The sequence below is a fragment of the Raphanus sativus genome, unplaced genomic scaffold (assembly GCF_000801105.2).
Source record: "Raphanus sativus cultivar WK10039 unplaced genomic scaffold, ASM80110v3 Scaffold2731, whole genome shotgun sequence".
Classification (NCBI taxonomy): Eukaryota; Viridiplantae; Streptophyta; class Magnoliopsida; order Brassicales; family Brassicaceae; genus Raphanus; species Raphanus sativus.
Genome location: NW_026618039.1, coordinates 1 through 14,128, shown reverse-complemented (window position 1 = coordinate 14,128; position 14,128 = coordinate 1). Strand labels below are relative to the sequence as shown.

Below are 14,128 nucleotides of genomic sequence, written 5' to 3'. Positions count from 1 at the left end.
CTCATCCGATGGCTCCTCCGGTGGCTCCTCCGATGGCTCCTCCGGTGGCTCCTCCGATGGCTCCTCGCTGCTGTTTATTCCGATCTTATGGTGCCACTTACTGTTCCCTTCTCGCAGTACACTGTCGAAGATATTTTCGGTATACCAGACAGAGCTGGTTTATCAATCATAGACCCCGACAGACCCAACAGAACTATGTGGCAAGTGCATTTTTTAAATAATTATTTTATTTTATAACTTCATTAAATAATTTAAATTTTTATTTTTTTCCAGGTTTGGAGTTGACATACTTCTCCATAGTGCATTCAAACTGGAAATTGACGCCGATCTATGTTTTTATGATCATTTCTGAAGAAGATCTAATATATCTTCATGGATTCATAACCATTTTTTGCATGAACGTAGATGACTTTATGTTTTTTTTGTGTTCACTCCACACACATCCGTTGCTTAACTACAGTCAAAATACAAAATAAACAAAAGAAGTAAATCCCATAAAGAAGCAAAACTCAAAACTTGGATGTTTTAAGCACAAGCAAAGAAAACACCTCAATGCAACGACTATGTTCTCTGAAAGTGCGCTCATGGAGTCTGCTTTTTTTGCAGCTAGAATCTGCAGTTCTGTGTGCAGAAAACTCCAGACCTCCAGAGAACTAAAAAAGAAACAAGAAAGGAGAGCAAAAAGCACCCTTCTCATCTCACTTCAAAAGATACATACATACATACATACATATATAGAAACAGAAGTTTTGAGTAGTTTTACAGTGTGTGTCTACACTACAACAACATGATGTTGTCTCTCCCTGTACTCTTCTTCCTCAATTGTGTTTCTTCTCTTACTTTTTTGTTCAGAAAGATGCAGCCAAGAGAGCATTTGGGCCTTCTCCACACCTCCGATGAACATCCTTCATCCTATCCGCTGATCTACAAATCCCACTGCAGCTCCAATCAAACGAGGCAACACACATGTTGCCTGCCTGTGCCTTCCACTCACAATCTGCATTTTCTCATCAATCAAACTTCCATACTTGAAAAATAGATAAAGGAACTTGGATTCTCTTTTTTTACCTGTTGTACCACAACAGAGCCTACGGTCATCTACATGCTCCACATCCAATCCAAGAAACCATGATCCTAAAGAGACATCCTCATTCACATACTTGTGAAGTACGTTTCTGTATACACAGTTTGTCACTGGTTAGCACACAATCAACGTATGAGTGCATAAGCATGGGCTATGGGAAAGAACTCACTGGTTTATAGATATGTAAGACGCAAGTTCCCTGGAAATAGCGTAGAGCTGACCAGTGGCATGGCGGAAGTACTTGTTACCCTCTTCTCCAAACTTCCAGTACTCCGGTTCATGATATCTCACTCCTCTAACAATGGAGAAATAGAATGTGAGACAAACATTGGCAATGAGATCATTAAAGTAAATCTCTCTTGAAGGAGAATAGCTTACTTCTGAGCAAGAACGGGTCCAGACTTCATACAACCAATGTAGACTCGAGGCTTCATCCGGTATCTTGCTAGTTCAGCTCCAAGAGTGGCTGCAGAGAGTATCCGTAACAGAAGTGAGTAGATGTGACTAAAACATAACAATGGAGATAAAGCAAAGAGTGTTTTTGTTCTCACCTATATTTACATGCACATCATCATCTACTTTCACGTAGAAGTCTGCATCCCACAATGCATAAGCCGTGGTAAAGTAAGATTTAGTCTTTGCTGACAGCTCCAGGTAACCTTCAACGTGATCCTGCTCAAAAACAAACATAAATAGTTTAATAACAGATAGCCATGAACCAACCTCTCCACAACAGACTCTTACCAGCCTCAAGAAGTCTCCATGTTTACTTTCTTCAGCCTGAATTGCTCTATCAAGAATCCCACCAGGAGTGGCACTGCAGCACGACACACACTCAAATCAGTAGTACAGGAACCAGCAACGATATGTGCCAGTCTTAAGGTAAAAGGTGTTACCTATGTCCTATCACAAACCGCATCACGATTCCTTTCTCTTCCTCGAGCTTCTTTCTATCCTCACCTAAAAGAAGATCCATGTTTCAGTCCCAAAAAACAATATACTCAAAAGGCTGAAACCGTGGAGCTTTTATTTTAGATCAAACATACCGGGAGGCATCCAGGTAGCACGTACTGAATCCCTACGCTTTCTGCTGCTAAACGCAGTGTTTACACCAACGACCATCAGATACTTTCTTCTGGTGACGGTTTCAGGGAGTTTGAAATCATCAGACACTGGTGAACCATTCATGATTGACTCTTGCGCCGCTCTAGCAGCCGCTAACTCCATTTCAAGAGTAGATATTGTTTTGTCTAGCGTTCTGCATAACCCCACCATTTCAAGCGGCTCAGATACAAAGAAAACCACAACTCAGTTGAAAAGAAAAGAAGTGATTTGTCTTTTTTCACTTACTGGATTGCATCTGGACTCTTGTAAGCTTCTCCAAGGCTGTCTTTTGATTCAAGCTTCAAACTTTTCTGAATAAGACATGAAGAATGGCTATGAACAACTCGGAACAAAGAACATCCTTATAGGAGGAGGGGTTCATGGAAACCACAAAACTTACTTTAGATGAGTCACAGTCCTCTGACACTAGATGCAACCGTTCATCTGAAGCTTCCCTTGATACAACATTAGCTTCAGGCTCTGGCCACATTCTATTGAAAAAAAACACAGAGACTAATTATGCAATGATTGATTATTGTTCTTCAACGAACTACAGATGGATCTCAAGCATTTTGTCTATGAGAATATACTCTCTCTTTTTTTTGTCGGTTAAAAATGCATCACGAGCTTTGTACTTTTAAAAGTCTTTAACTTTACCAAATAGAGAGGTACCAAAGAAGGAAACTAGAATCATTGTAACTTTATCATTCAAACAGGGAAACAAAACAAAACAAAACAGATTGGTGAGTTAAGTTAATTAAACAGAGCATTTGTTCTGTTATTTTACCTGTCGGAGAAGAGAGTTCCCGCGCAGAAGAAACCGATACAGAGAAAGAAAGTCCATTTCTTGGAGACAAAACTCTTTGAAGCCGACGACAGCTCTAATCCTCTATTATGATGATGATGCTTCATCTTCTAAGCAAAGCCTCCAGAACAGAAAGAATCTCCTTCAAACAAGTATTAAACCAGAGACGACCATCTCACGACACCGACACGACTCGGTCTGAGTCAACTACAAGCCTCCAGATTTCAGATCCAGTAAAAGATCGAGCATCTGCCTCTCCTCGGAGACGGAGATAGAAAAAGACTAGATTTTTTTGATGTTTGATTGATCCTATGAAAAAAGAGATTGGAGATGGATGTAAGAGAAAAGATTAGTGAGAAAGAGAAGACGACAAGCAAAGACGTGCGTGGCTTTTGTTCTTTGAAGCCCGAAGATTAATGGAATCTCTCATTCGTATTACTACTACTGTCAACCTTTTTATGTGTCGGGATGGGTTTAAATTATTCATAATTATCAGCTTTATTAGCTAAGCTTTCGCTTTAATAATATCAAGTAGATTGGGATATGTAACAAAAAAAAGAAAAAAAACGATGAAGCTACCGACATGACCAGCCGACGAATAAATTGACCAACGAACATAGTCAACCAGACTCAAAACAACACAGTGATTATTATTTACCATATTCTCTTAGCAGTAGTAATAATTTACATCATCATAACATTTTTTTGATTTTTTGGTTATGCGTTTCATGTTTATGGTTTTAAGAATCTCAACACGAACGATAACGAATATTGTTTGGTTAGAATTTCACATTCACATGTTCTGTCGAAGAATAGCGACAGACGGAATCAATACTGACCACGTGTTCCGCACATGATATCCTCTTTCATTTCCCCCTTACAACTCACCTCTAATTATTTTTCTCGAAATAAAATTGTTTTTTTTTTGGACAAAAACGAAATAAAATTGTTTAGTTGGTTAGAGATATGATACTATTGTTGTGATTTTGTCAATAGCAGTTTGAGTCCGTCTCTCGTTGTCATCAACGGTTGGAATCGTATAGTTCAATGAATGTTAATCTTCATGTGAAAGTCTTTGTGTTTACTTATCTTTAAATCAAATCTTTAGAACCTTACATCATCCGGTTTCAACCAACAATAAACATTGTTTTCTATTATGTCAATTGACATGACCTAACTTTGCTCATGTCTCTTCCTTTCAGTTTCTTTCAAGCTCCTTCCATAATCAACTACTCTTCTCATCGTTATCATCACCACTACCATTATCGCTATTGTCATCATCTTTCTTTGTCTGCTTTATGTGAACTATTGACAAATTAGGTAACACTGACAGGAAACTGAATGTTGTCTCATAGATGCCATTCCTTTTATGATCTGCCTCTCTGGAATCATTTCTGTGTACGCTTGGAAGCAACCTTTGGGCTTGGAAAGAGGTTTTAGTCGTATGGTTGCTGATTATGAACGATGGTTGTTGATATTCATCAAGACCATCCATCTTCTTGGAAATATCCATCTCTCTAAAGATCCCCATACCTCAGCTCTTATAATAATACTAAGATTTTGATAAATCTAAAGCCTGGCCTAATAACTTTTTGCCATTATTCGTGAAAACGATCATTACATTATTTCTTCTTCTTTTTGTGGTCAACATTAGTATGCGTAGCAGATATTATAGTACTTTACAAATGTGAATTTGATCCAGTCAAATCAAGTGCCTAAGGTTCGCCCATAGTAACAATCGCTTTCCATGATAAAGGAAACAGAGACATATTAACTGTCCATGACCCCCAGAACAACCAGTACTAGACAAACACAGCAAAATATAAACTGAAAGCTCCAATTAATGATCTAGAACCAAATCGGGCGTTATAATGAAATCAACACATGCAAATAACAAATGTCTTGATGAGAATTGAAGATCTTTCCACAAGTGTAGTAACTCATAAAGTAATTAATTAATCGATACAGAGACTATATCTAGTGTCAAAGTAGGGTTACATTCAGTGAGCAACTAAAGCATCGATGATACTTAATAGGTTGTTATTACCACCACTACTAGCGGATTCAAGCGTGGAGTTCTGAGAAGGGTTTAAATCCACCATCGTTCGCAGGACAGATCTAGCAGGACTCAGTTTCTTCCGACCGATGCGAGAGGGACCGTATGTCTTTCTCAAGAGATCAGGCATCTGATCCATCGTCGTTGGCGTCGCCGCGTCTGCAACACGGCTCGGGAGGGAAAGTGTTAAGGGGAAGGTGGATCTATGGTTGAGTCTAGTGTTGCGGATCTGGGCGAGAGCACCAGGCTTCAAGTAGCGGTGGAAGCCGTCGTTTCTTCTCGAGATTCCCTTCATGGATGAATGTGGAATAGATTGTGAGGCTGGGGGGCTTGAAGATAAGGGAAAGTGAGGGCTATTATATTGTAGAAGAAGGAGAGTGGGTGTGATGTGAGAGGCGGGAAGATTGGGTCTAGAGAGGTGGGAAAATTATAAAAATGGATGTTTTTGGGGGTCCTTTTAGGGTTTTGATTTTTGAAAAGGGTACGAAGCAGCGGGAGTTCCTGACGCGAATCGCGGCCAACAATACTCGCAATATTTCCTTTCCACTTTTTCACTAAAATTTCATTAAAATGTTGAATTTATAATTTTTTCACAAATAATCTACTAAAACTTACATTTTGAATTAATGAAAATTCTCTTTATATTTTTATCATCCACAATTTTTCTTAATTAGTGAAATATTCATAAAATCGCGTAAAAATATCATTCCATCATTCCGTAAGATTACCAATCAAAGCCAATAGTGTTTTCCCCTTTTCACTAAAATTTCATTAAATTATATTAAAATTTTAAAATTGCTATAAAATGGTTTAAATTTTATGAACACAAAAATTCGCATTTTATGAATGAGTTTTCAAGTGTTTCATTTATATATAGTTGTTTTACTTATTGTGAGATAAAAAGAAACATTTCAACAACAAAAGTTTACCGCAAAATGGTATTTAATGAATCTGTACGCTTTTGATCAAAAGCGTCATGAAAATTGAAAACTATTATATATTTTTCAGTATATAATACCCAGCTATTTAAATACATATCAATTAAATAAAATTTCAGTAGAAAAACATTTCAGCAAATATCCCAAATAAACATCTGTAATGAAGATAAGGGAAAGTGAGGGTTATTATATTTGTAGAGGAAGTAGAGGGGTGTGATGTGAGTGAGGCGGGAAGATTGGGTTTAGAGAGGTGGGAAAATTATAAAAATGGATGTTTTTGGGGGTCCTTTTAGGGTTTTGATTTTTGAAAAGGGTACGAAGCAGCGGGAGTTCCTGACGCGAATCGCGGCCAACAATACTCGCTCACAAAATATTATTTTTTCCCATTTTTCACTAAAATTTCATTAAATTATATTAAATTTTTTAAAATTGCTATAAAATGCTCCTACTACACAAAAATGGTTTAAATTTTATGACACAAAAAAATTATTTTATGAATGAGTTTTCAAGTGTTTCATTTATATATAACTTTTTTTACTTATTGTGAGACAAAGAAACATTTCAAATTTTTGTAAGAAATATTACAGCAAAATGGTAGACTTCGGATATGTACGCTTTTGGTAGTAAGTGTTATTAAAAAAAATCAGTATATAATACGCAGCTATTTAAATTTGAATTCATATCTTAGATATAATTAAATAAAATTTCAGTAAAAACAAAAACATTTCTTCAAATATCCCATTAAACATCTGTAATTGTTGCCCAAAAAAAATAATCTGTAATTGGGCCGAATCTTATATTGCAACCCAATATAACGAGCCAGTGATGGATCCGGATCCAACCCGTAGTTTTTGATCCAAGGCGGAGCAGACCCGACCGGGGGAACAACAACTGTCGACGTGTTCTTCTGTTGAGTTTTCGGGGATCAAACAAAAGAAGAAATCAATCGCGGCGGAAGAAGAAGCTAAAAGCAATGTCGAGGCTATGGGCGAGAGTAGCAGGATTGTTCAGAAGCAAGAGTTTCATCGGAGCAGACAAGACCGGTAACAAGTACTTCTCCAGGATGGAGGAGATCGACGGTCTGGGCGAGTTATTGTTCCTTTCAACCTCTTTTTTTATTTTTCCTATTTAATCTTAGGTTTCGTAGGAGCTCTGAAAAGGATTGTGTTTCCCCTTTTTCATTTCATGAAACGATTCATCTAACGATTCATAACATGTTCTGATTTTACTTCTTTATATTTTCCAGTGAAGGAGAAGCGATGGGTTGTCTTTAGACGAGAAGAGGACCCAACCTCTGTTCCTGGTATCTATCTCTTCCCTTCTTTTATACTTTCCTTTCATTACCGACATCTATAGGATCTGTGGCACATATTTCTTTTTCTTTTTAATGTTTGATCAAATCTTGTAGTTGAATGGATATGTTGGCTGAATGGGCAGCGAAAAAGAGCTCCTACTCCAGAGGTAAAGATCAAAACTCCTCTTATATTTGTGAGGTCAGCTCAAAGTGCTGTTCTTCTTCACATGCAAGATTAGGTTTTGCATTCAGTAGTATCTTTTTCTAATGGTGTAGGAAATGGCTGAACTTGAAGCAAGGCGTGAGCGTGTGAAGCTTAATGTTGCTCGTAGGTGTTTTCCAGATTGTTAATACATTTTGCACTGCTTTATATAATCCTTTTTAAGTGTGTTCTCAAACTTTCATTTTTCCTTTTGCTGCCCATGCTTATTATTATGTCTCTTTTGGCTTCAATGTCTTTTCAAAAGGTCTCAAGAAAGAAGAGGAGGAGAGGAAAGCCCGAGAAGGAACTGGCCGCAAAATCACGACCATCGGTAATTTTACATTTACTTCCTACCTAATTTGTTTGTATATTTATGAAGAAGTGGACGCTTAATGTTGGCCCTCTCTCTCTTTGTATAAAAGGTAAAGTTGAGGGTCCAGATTTGACAAGCTTTGTTCGCCATTTCCCACCGGATTCTAAAGGTACTACATTTTCCCTGTGCTTCTTCCAGTTGAATAAGGGAGTCACCGTGTAGAGTACTGAAGACTAACCTCCTAGGTTTATAAATCTCAAGGTTGTTGATTCTTTCTGTGTGCATCTAGTGCAGTGATGATCATAGTAGTTTTATGAACTTGAAATTAGAAACTTCTATGTGCATTGCTCGGTGACGTCTGTCATTATGATGGAGTTCTGAATAATGAAAGCGTTCCCTGCACGTCCGTTTTGGCTGGTGATAGCTTAGAACTTGTTATTCTACCATCAACTCGTGGAAGTAAGACTGACATATTAAGACTTTTTGGTTGTTTGTTTGTTTGTTTGTTTGTTAATGCTTTTAAGGTGATAAAAGAGAGGATGCTAGTGAAGAAGCAGATCAATCAAGGTGAATCATCATGATTCATAATAGCTCTCACAAATCATATCTTGTGTTACATTCTTTCAATTTGCCGAGTGCATCGATCACAAGACGACTATAACTAAATATTCTCCACATTTGCTTTTACAGGGTCAAGGAACATGAACCCCAGATAGTTACTGCAGAACCACCCGAACCAAAGTAAGTCTACCTTTTTTAAACCTACACATTTAGACTCACATGTATGAACCCGTGAACGTTCTTTTGGATTGTTAGAAAACCACTAGTAAGAATCTGTATCTATGAAAGAACTAATAAGGTATTGTGATCGGATCCAAACCAATAATAGTGATGATGATGATGAATGCAGGACAACAGAGCCATCAGGGTCCGGATCATCATTTAGGCCCGGGACCTGGCAGCCACCATCCTAAACTCATCTCAATATCTCATGTTCACGCTCGCAGTAACAACCAACAAAGTTGTTTTGTCCAATCTTCTGTTTGTTGTAGTCTATTGTGTTTGAATCTTACATATTATTCAGAGAGAGAGAGAGCTTGTGAGGACCCTAAAATGTGCGGCCTTTCACACGTTGTTATTGAGGACTTAGAAGAGTCAAAAATGAAAAGCCATCTCTCACCTTATGATTTGTTTTGTTTGGTGAGAGTTGTCTCTTGGCATTGTGCTCGAGACTTTGATTTTCTTTGTGCCTTAATAGCTTAAGAAGAGTCCTATCATTCACCCTACCCTCCCTCTTCCTCGTTGACTTTTATTTATCAGGATTTAAAAACGATTTTTATTTCATAGGCAATTGAACATCATCGTCATGATTCATGATTGATTTTTTTTTTTTCATTTTGTAACACGACATGATTGAATGAAAAGTATTTTATTTTTCATGCCAATTTTACTATTCAGAGGAGAAAGCCTACTTGGTTTCGGCCAGTTCCAATTATATAACTTTTTAAAAAAAAAATTCTGGTAAAAAGAAATATTCTTCAGCTTTGGACGAAAAGCCAATTATTCGAATGTTCTCACGTTGGTCTTTAGCTGTTAGCCTGTAACCTTTTTGTAATAATACCTTTCTATAATTTGCAATAATTGAATATTTTATTGCATATCTCCAAAAAAAACATAACGCAATCGTTGACAAGTACAGCTTACAAATCATATCCGTCCGTTTTCCTATCCAACGGTTAAAGGAGATACCCTTGACGTGGCCTAGGCCATCATTGTATATTTAGTGAGTGTGTCTGAGAGAGGCCTTTTCAGAACCTTGACGAAGTCTCTCTCTGTTTCGTTCCTTCCACGATCTTCTTCTTCTTCCTATAAACGTCCTTGATCCTTGTTTCTCTTTGTGGAGTAGTGTTTTTTGATCTTCAGCCATGTATCGACGCGCCACTTCCGGCGTTCGTTCTGCCTCCACTACTCTGACGAGGCTTTCTTCTTCTTCTCCCCTCTCCAAGATCGCCTCGAATCCTGCAGCTTCCGCTTCGGCTCCGTCAGCGTCGGTTCTCAACCAGACGAGCCGATCTAGGAGCTTCTCGTCGGCTCTACGCTCGTTCCGTGTGTGCTCTGCCTCTACGAGGTGGAGTCATGGTGGGAGCTGGAGATCTCCAGCTAGCCTTCGTGCTCAAGCTAGGGTTTCCGCTCCGTTGATGGATAGATTGGAGCGGAGATACGCTTCCATGGGTATGTTTTGTTTGCTTTCCTGAATGGTTGCTCTTAATAACTTGTCTCACAAGAAATCTTTATTACCAAACACAACTGCTTGCATAGATCTGATCTCATATTGAACATTTCGGTAAAACATATTATCTGTAGATTATCATGGATTATGAACGTTTTTAAATGTCCTGATGAAAGTGAAATTAGCTAATGAACATTTTATTTCCTCTTGCATTAACTTTCTTGATTGGAAATAGCCAAATGAAACTTTGGTTTAAACCCTATTTTTAAGAGTTAATATTTAAGATATACGAATACGATCTCTAGATTGTTAAAACAAAATTGTATTAAATTGTCTATATAGCTACTAGATCTTTTTTTTTTTGCTTTATAAAATGGGATTTGTTTAGATCATGGACAAGCCAAACTCATGTGGTATGACCATGAGTCATTTGAACTATGGTTATAAAATTTCTAATAGTTTTGATTTGAATAAAAACACAGCTTCTGAGCATGCATACAAGGATATTTTGACGAGTCTTCCAAAGCCTGGTGGTGGAGAGTATGGAAAGTACTACTCCTTACCCGCTTTAAACGATCCAAGAATTGGTATGGTTCCTCAGACAACTACCACTCTCTGTTTCTGTTGTAATCAGTTTGTAATGAAATTTCTGGTGAAGGTAACATCTCTTTCGTGTTACTGCAGATAAGCTGCCATACTCTGTAAGAATACTACTGGAATCAGCAATTCGTAATTGTGACAACTATCAAGTCACAAAGAATGACGTTGAGAAAATCCTTGACTGGGAGAATACTTCTACTAAGCAAGTTGAAATCGCTTTCAAGCCAGCCCGTGTTATCTTACAGGTGTGTAGTGACTAGGAGAATACATCTACTATATGCTAACTTATATTTTTCTTGATTAGTTAAAGTTCTTTTTGCCTTTCTTGCCTAGGACTTTACTGGAGTACCAGCTCTAGTTGATCTTGCTTCTATGAGGGACGCAGTGAAGAATCTTGGTAGTGATCCTAACAAGATTAACCCCTTGGTTAGTGAATTTGTCTTTATCGCTTTGGGGTGTTTAATCTAGCACATTCTCATAATTTTCCTGGTCATGTTTAGGTTCCTGTGGATCTTGTCGTTGATCACTCAGTCCAAGTTGACTTTGCAAGGTCAGAGGATGCCGCACAGAAAAACATGGAGCTTGAGTTCAAGAGGAACAAAGAAAGATTTGCCTTCCTTAAGTGGGGTTCAACAGCCTTCCAAAACATGCTGGTCGTTCCTCCTGGGTCTGGGATTGTCCATCAGGTACAAGATAATACTGCCATACTAATCTAGAAATGTATAATTAATTATGATGAAAGTAGTGTGGTTATAGTATTAGTCTGTTTATTATGCTAACAAATGATACTGTTATGATAGATTGTCCTTATATATATGTCATCAGGTAAACTTGGAGTACCTTGGACGTGTTGTTTTCAACTCAGGTGGATTTCTCTACCCTGACAGTGTTGTTGGAACCGATTCCCACACCACCATGATTGATGGACTAGGAGTCGCTGGGTGGGGTGTTGGAGGAATTGAAGCAGAGGCAGCAATGCTTGGTCAGGTGATAGCTTATATCTCCTCTCTACACCTTCCAGTGTTCATTTTTTGGTCTATGTTTGTCTTGTGTACTGATATGGTATTTCAAAAAAAAAAACTTGTCAGCCAATGAGCATGGTGTTACCAGGCGTGGTTGGATTTAAGTTGGATGGAAAGTTGAAGGAAGGTGTCACAGCTACTGATTTAGTTCTCACTGTGACCCAAATACTAAGGAAGCATGGTGTTGTCGGCAAGTTTGTTGAGTTTTATGGTGAGAACCTTAGTCGCATGACTTTGATTTTCTTTGTGGACAGTTTGCTAGTCAGTGTATACATATTTCATCGTTTTTATTTCAATGTGAAGGTGAGGGGATGAGTGAACTTTCACTGGCTGATAGAGCCACAATTGCAAACATGTCCCCTGAGTACGGAGCAACAATGGGTTTCTTCCCAGTGGACCATGTTACACTCGAGTACCTGAAGTTGACAGGAAGAAGCGACGAAACTGTGAGTCTTCTTTCTATCTATCTATCTATCATGTGTGCCTCTAGTTTCTGTGACTTACTTGATGGACAACTTGGTTTGCCTTAGGTGTCAATGATAGAATCATACTTGCGTGCAAACAATATGTTCGTTGACTACAACGAGGTATGTACATCTCTTCAATCTTTAGACAAGTTTGTCAACTCCTGATAATATGGACTATAATGCATGCAGCCTCAACAAGAAAGATCATACACATCTTATTTGCAATTGGACTTGGGACATGTTGAACCATGTATCTCTGGTCCTAAAAGGTATACTTTTCACTTTGTTAATTATTAGAAAAGTTCTGACCCATCTCTCTTACCTTCCTCTAATGTTAATAACCCATCTTTCTGTTCAACAGGCCTCATGACCGAGTGCCTCTGAAAGATATGAAGGCTGACTGGCATGCATGCCTTGACAATCCTGTTGGATTCAAGGTGAGATGCTGCAACTTGTGGTCTATCACCTAAACGCACAATGAAGTTGTTACTTTTGTTTGTCTAATCTGTAAGAGACTATTGTTTTCTTTTGTCTTCAAGGGTTTTGCAGTGCCAAAAGAAAAACAAGGAGAAGTTGTGAAGTTCTCATACGATGGACAACCTGCTGAGATCAATCACGGTAGTGTTGTTATTGCCGCAATCACTAGTTGTACAAACACATCAAACCCTAGTGTCATGATCGGTGCTGCACTCGTTGCCAAAAAAGCTTACGATCTTGGCCTCAAGGTGAGTTCCCGCTTTGCTCCGAGACTTTAACCCTGAGAGATAGCCTGGTTTATATATCATGTTTTGAATGTTTTTTTGACGTTATGATTCAGGTTAAACCATGGGTTAAGACAAGTCTTGCTCCAGGGTCTAGAGTTGTCGAGAAATATCTGGACCGAAGGTGTGTTTCCATCTACATAACCTTATATGATCATGGAATATCTATACTGAAACCTTTACCTTCTTCTCTGCAGTGGACTCCGAGAGGACTTGAACAAACAAGGATTCCAAATTGTTGGTTACGGTTGCACAACATGCATTGGGAACTCTGGTGACCTTGATAAATCAGTTGCTGCTGCTATAGAAGGAACTGGTAATAAACATCCTCATGTTATACACCAACATACTATTATTTTCCCAAATATATAACATAATGTTCCTATACTGCTTCTTTTGTGTGACAGATATCATTCCAGCAGCTGTGCTCTCTGGTAACAGAAACTTTGAAGGGCGTGTTCATCCACAAACAAGAGCTAACTATCTTGCTTCACCACCATTAGTTGTTGCTTATGCCCTTGCTGGAACGGTTTGTATTTTTTTCATCTTTCAGTCATGACCTTTGGGATTTGTATCTTGAAATGCATGTTTATGTTTTGTCTCCTGTGGTTACAGGTTGATATTGATTTTGAGACTGAGCCTTTAGGAACCGGAAAGGATGGCAAAAATGTGTTCCTTAGGGACATATGGCCAAGCAATGAGGAAGTTGCTAAGGTATACACACACTCAGCATAAGCTCTTCACATGTTTTCATTTGCTAAACTTTGTGGTACTCTTTTGAATAGGTTGTACAATACAGCGTGCTACCGAGCATGTTCAAGAGCTCATACGAGACAATAACACAAGGAAACCCCTTGTGGAACGAACTCTCTGCACCTGGTTCAACACTGTATTCATGGGATTCGAACTCCACGTACATTCACGAACCTCCTTACTTCAAGAACATGACAGCAGACCCACCTGGTCCTCGTGAAGTGAAGGACGCCTACTGCTTGCTCAACTTCGGAGACAGCGTGACGACGGATCACATCTCTCCGGCGGGAAACATTCAGAAGACTAGTCCAGCTGCAAAGTTTTTAATGGACCGTGGCGTGAGTCAAACTGACTTCAACTCGTATGGAAGCCGTAGGGGAAACGATGAAGTGATGGCTCGTGGTACCTTTGCTAACATTCGTCTTGTTAACAAGCTCTTGAAAGGAGAAGTTGGTCCCAAGACTGTTCATGTTCCCACTGGTGAAAAACTCAGCGTTTT

The 14,128-nt window shown here is 38.6% G+C and overlaps 4 protein-coding genes across 6 annotated transcripts; 2 read left to right on the top strand and 2 right to left on the bottom strand.

The window, feature by feature from the left end:
* Positions 1 to 473: 473 nt before the first annotated feature.
* Positions 474 to 3,436, bottom strand: LOC108818856 (probable beta-1,3-galactosyltransferase 4). Its single transcript, XM_057000561.1, has 11 exons — positions 2,976 to 3,436; positions 2,589 to 2,679; positions 2,435 to 2,499; positions 2,131 to 2,342; positions 1,981 to 2,044; positions 1,829 to 1,901; positions 1,636 to 1,756; positions 1,463 to 1,550; positions 1,254 to 1,379; positions 1,069 to 1,175; positions 474 to 997 (listed from the first exon to the last, which is right to left on the bottom strand). Exons 1-11 carry the CDS (start codon positions 3,098 to 3,100, stop codon positions 849 to 851), a joined length of 1,221 nt encoding a protein of 406 aa, XP_056856541.1. The 5' UTR covers positions 3,101 to 3,436; the 3' UTR covers positions 474 to 848.
* A 1,380-nt stretch (positions 3,437 to 4,816) lies between these two features.
* LOC130505954 (uncharacterized) lies at positions 4,817 to 5,443 on the bottom strand. The gene has a single exon (XM_057000560.1). It carries the CDS (start codon positions 5,342 to 5,344, stop codon positions 4,994 to 4,996), a length of 351 nt encoding a protein of 116 aa, XP_056856540.1. The 5' UTR covers positions 5,345 to 5,443; the 3' UTR covers positions 4,817 to 4,993.
* A 1,432-nt stretch (positions 5,444 to 6,875) lies between these two features.
* LOC130505953 (uncharacterized) lies at positions 6,876 to 9,082 on the top strand. Of its 3 annotated transcripts, none has more exons than XM_057000558.1 (9): positions 6,876 to 7,066; positions 7,234 to 7,290; positions 7,396 to 7,448; positions 7,558 to 7,609; positions 7,749 to 7,814; positions 7,906 to 7,965; positions 8,321 to 8,363; positions 8,487 to 8,537; positions 8,707 to 9,082. In XM_057000558.1, exons 1-9 carry the CDS (start codon positions 6,961 to 6,963, stop codon positions 8,768 to 8,770), a joined length of 552 nt encoding a protein of 183 aa, XP_056856538.1. In that variant the 5' UTR covers positions 6,876 to 6,960; the 3' UTR covers positions 8,771 to 9,082. The 3 variants fall into 3 exon arrangements, with proteins under 3 accessions (XP_056856538.1, XP_056856537.1, XP_056856539.1); XM_057000557.1 differs by having other exon boundaries at positions 6,882 to 7,072; XM_057000559.1 differs by having other exon boundaries at positions 6,905 to 7,076.
* A 516-nt stretch (positions 9,083 to 9,598) lies between these two features.
* On the top strand, positions 9,599 to 14,123 carry LOC130505952 (aconitate hydratase 2, mitochondrial-like; the record flags this gene model as incomplete). The annotated part of the gene is made up of 17 exons (XM_057000556.1): positions 9,599 to 10,028; positions 10,509 to 10,613; positions 10,711 to 10,871; positions 10,960 to 11,052; positions 11,127 to 11,312; positions 11,452 to 11,613; positions 11,715 to 11,859; positions 11,952 to 12,094; positions 12,179 to 12,235; positions 12,305 to 12,384; positions 12,477 to 12,552; positions 12,655 to 12,840; positions 12,933 to 13,000; positions 13,074 to 13,192; positions 13,284 to 13,405; positions 13,492 to 13,590; positions 13,662 to 14,123. Coding segments are annotated over exons 1-17 (2,571 nt in total), but the record flags the coding sequence as incomplete, so codon positions are not given.
* Positions 14,124 to 14,128: the final 5 nt, after the last annotated feature.

Excerpts from the sequence above, each read along its gene's own strand:
- LOC108818856 (XM_057000561.1), bottom strand. The coding sequence starts at position 3,100 with ATGAAGCATCATCATCATAATAGAGGATTAGAGCTGTCGTCGGCTTCA. Across the intron at positions 2,045-2,130 it reads TGCTACCTGGATGCCTCCCG|GTGAGGATAGAAAGAAGCTC; the intron begins GTATGTTTGATC and ends ATCTTCTTTTAG. Across the intron at positions 1,380-1,462 it reads GGACCCGTTCTTGCTCAGAA|AGGAGTGAGATATCATGAAC; the intron begins GTAAGCTATTCT and ends CTCCATTGTTAG.
- LOC130505954 (XM_057000560.1), bottom strand. The coding sequence starts at position 5,344 with ATGAAGGGAATCTCGAGAAGAAACGACGGCTTCCACCGCTACTTGAAG.
- LOC130505953 (XM_057000557.1), top strand. The coding sequence starts at position 6,961 with ATGTCGAGGCTATGGGCGAGAGTAGCAGGATTGTTCAGAAGCAAGAGT. Across the intron at positions 7,449-7,557 it reads AAAGAGCTCCTACTCCAGAG|GAAATGGCTGAACTTGAAGC; the intron begins GTAAAGATCAAA and ends CTAATGGTGTAG. Across the intron at positions 8,364-8,486 it reads GAAGAAGCAGATCAATCAAG|GGTCAAGGAACATGAACCCC; the intron begins GTGAATCATCAT and ends TTGCTTTTACAG.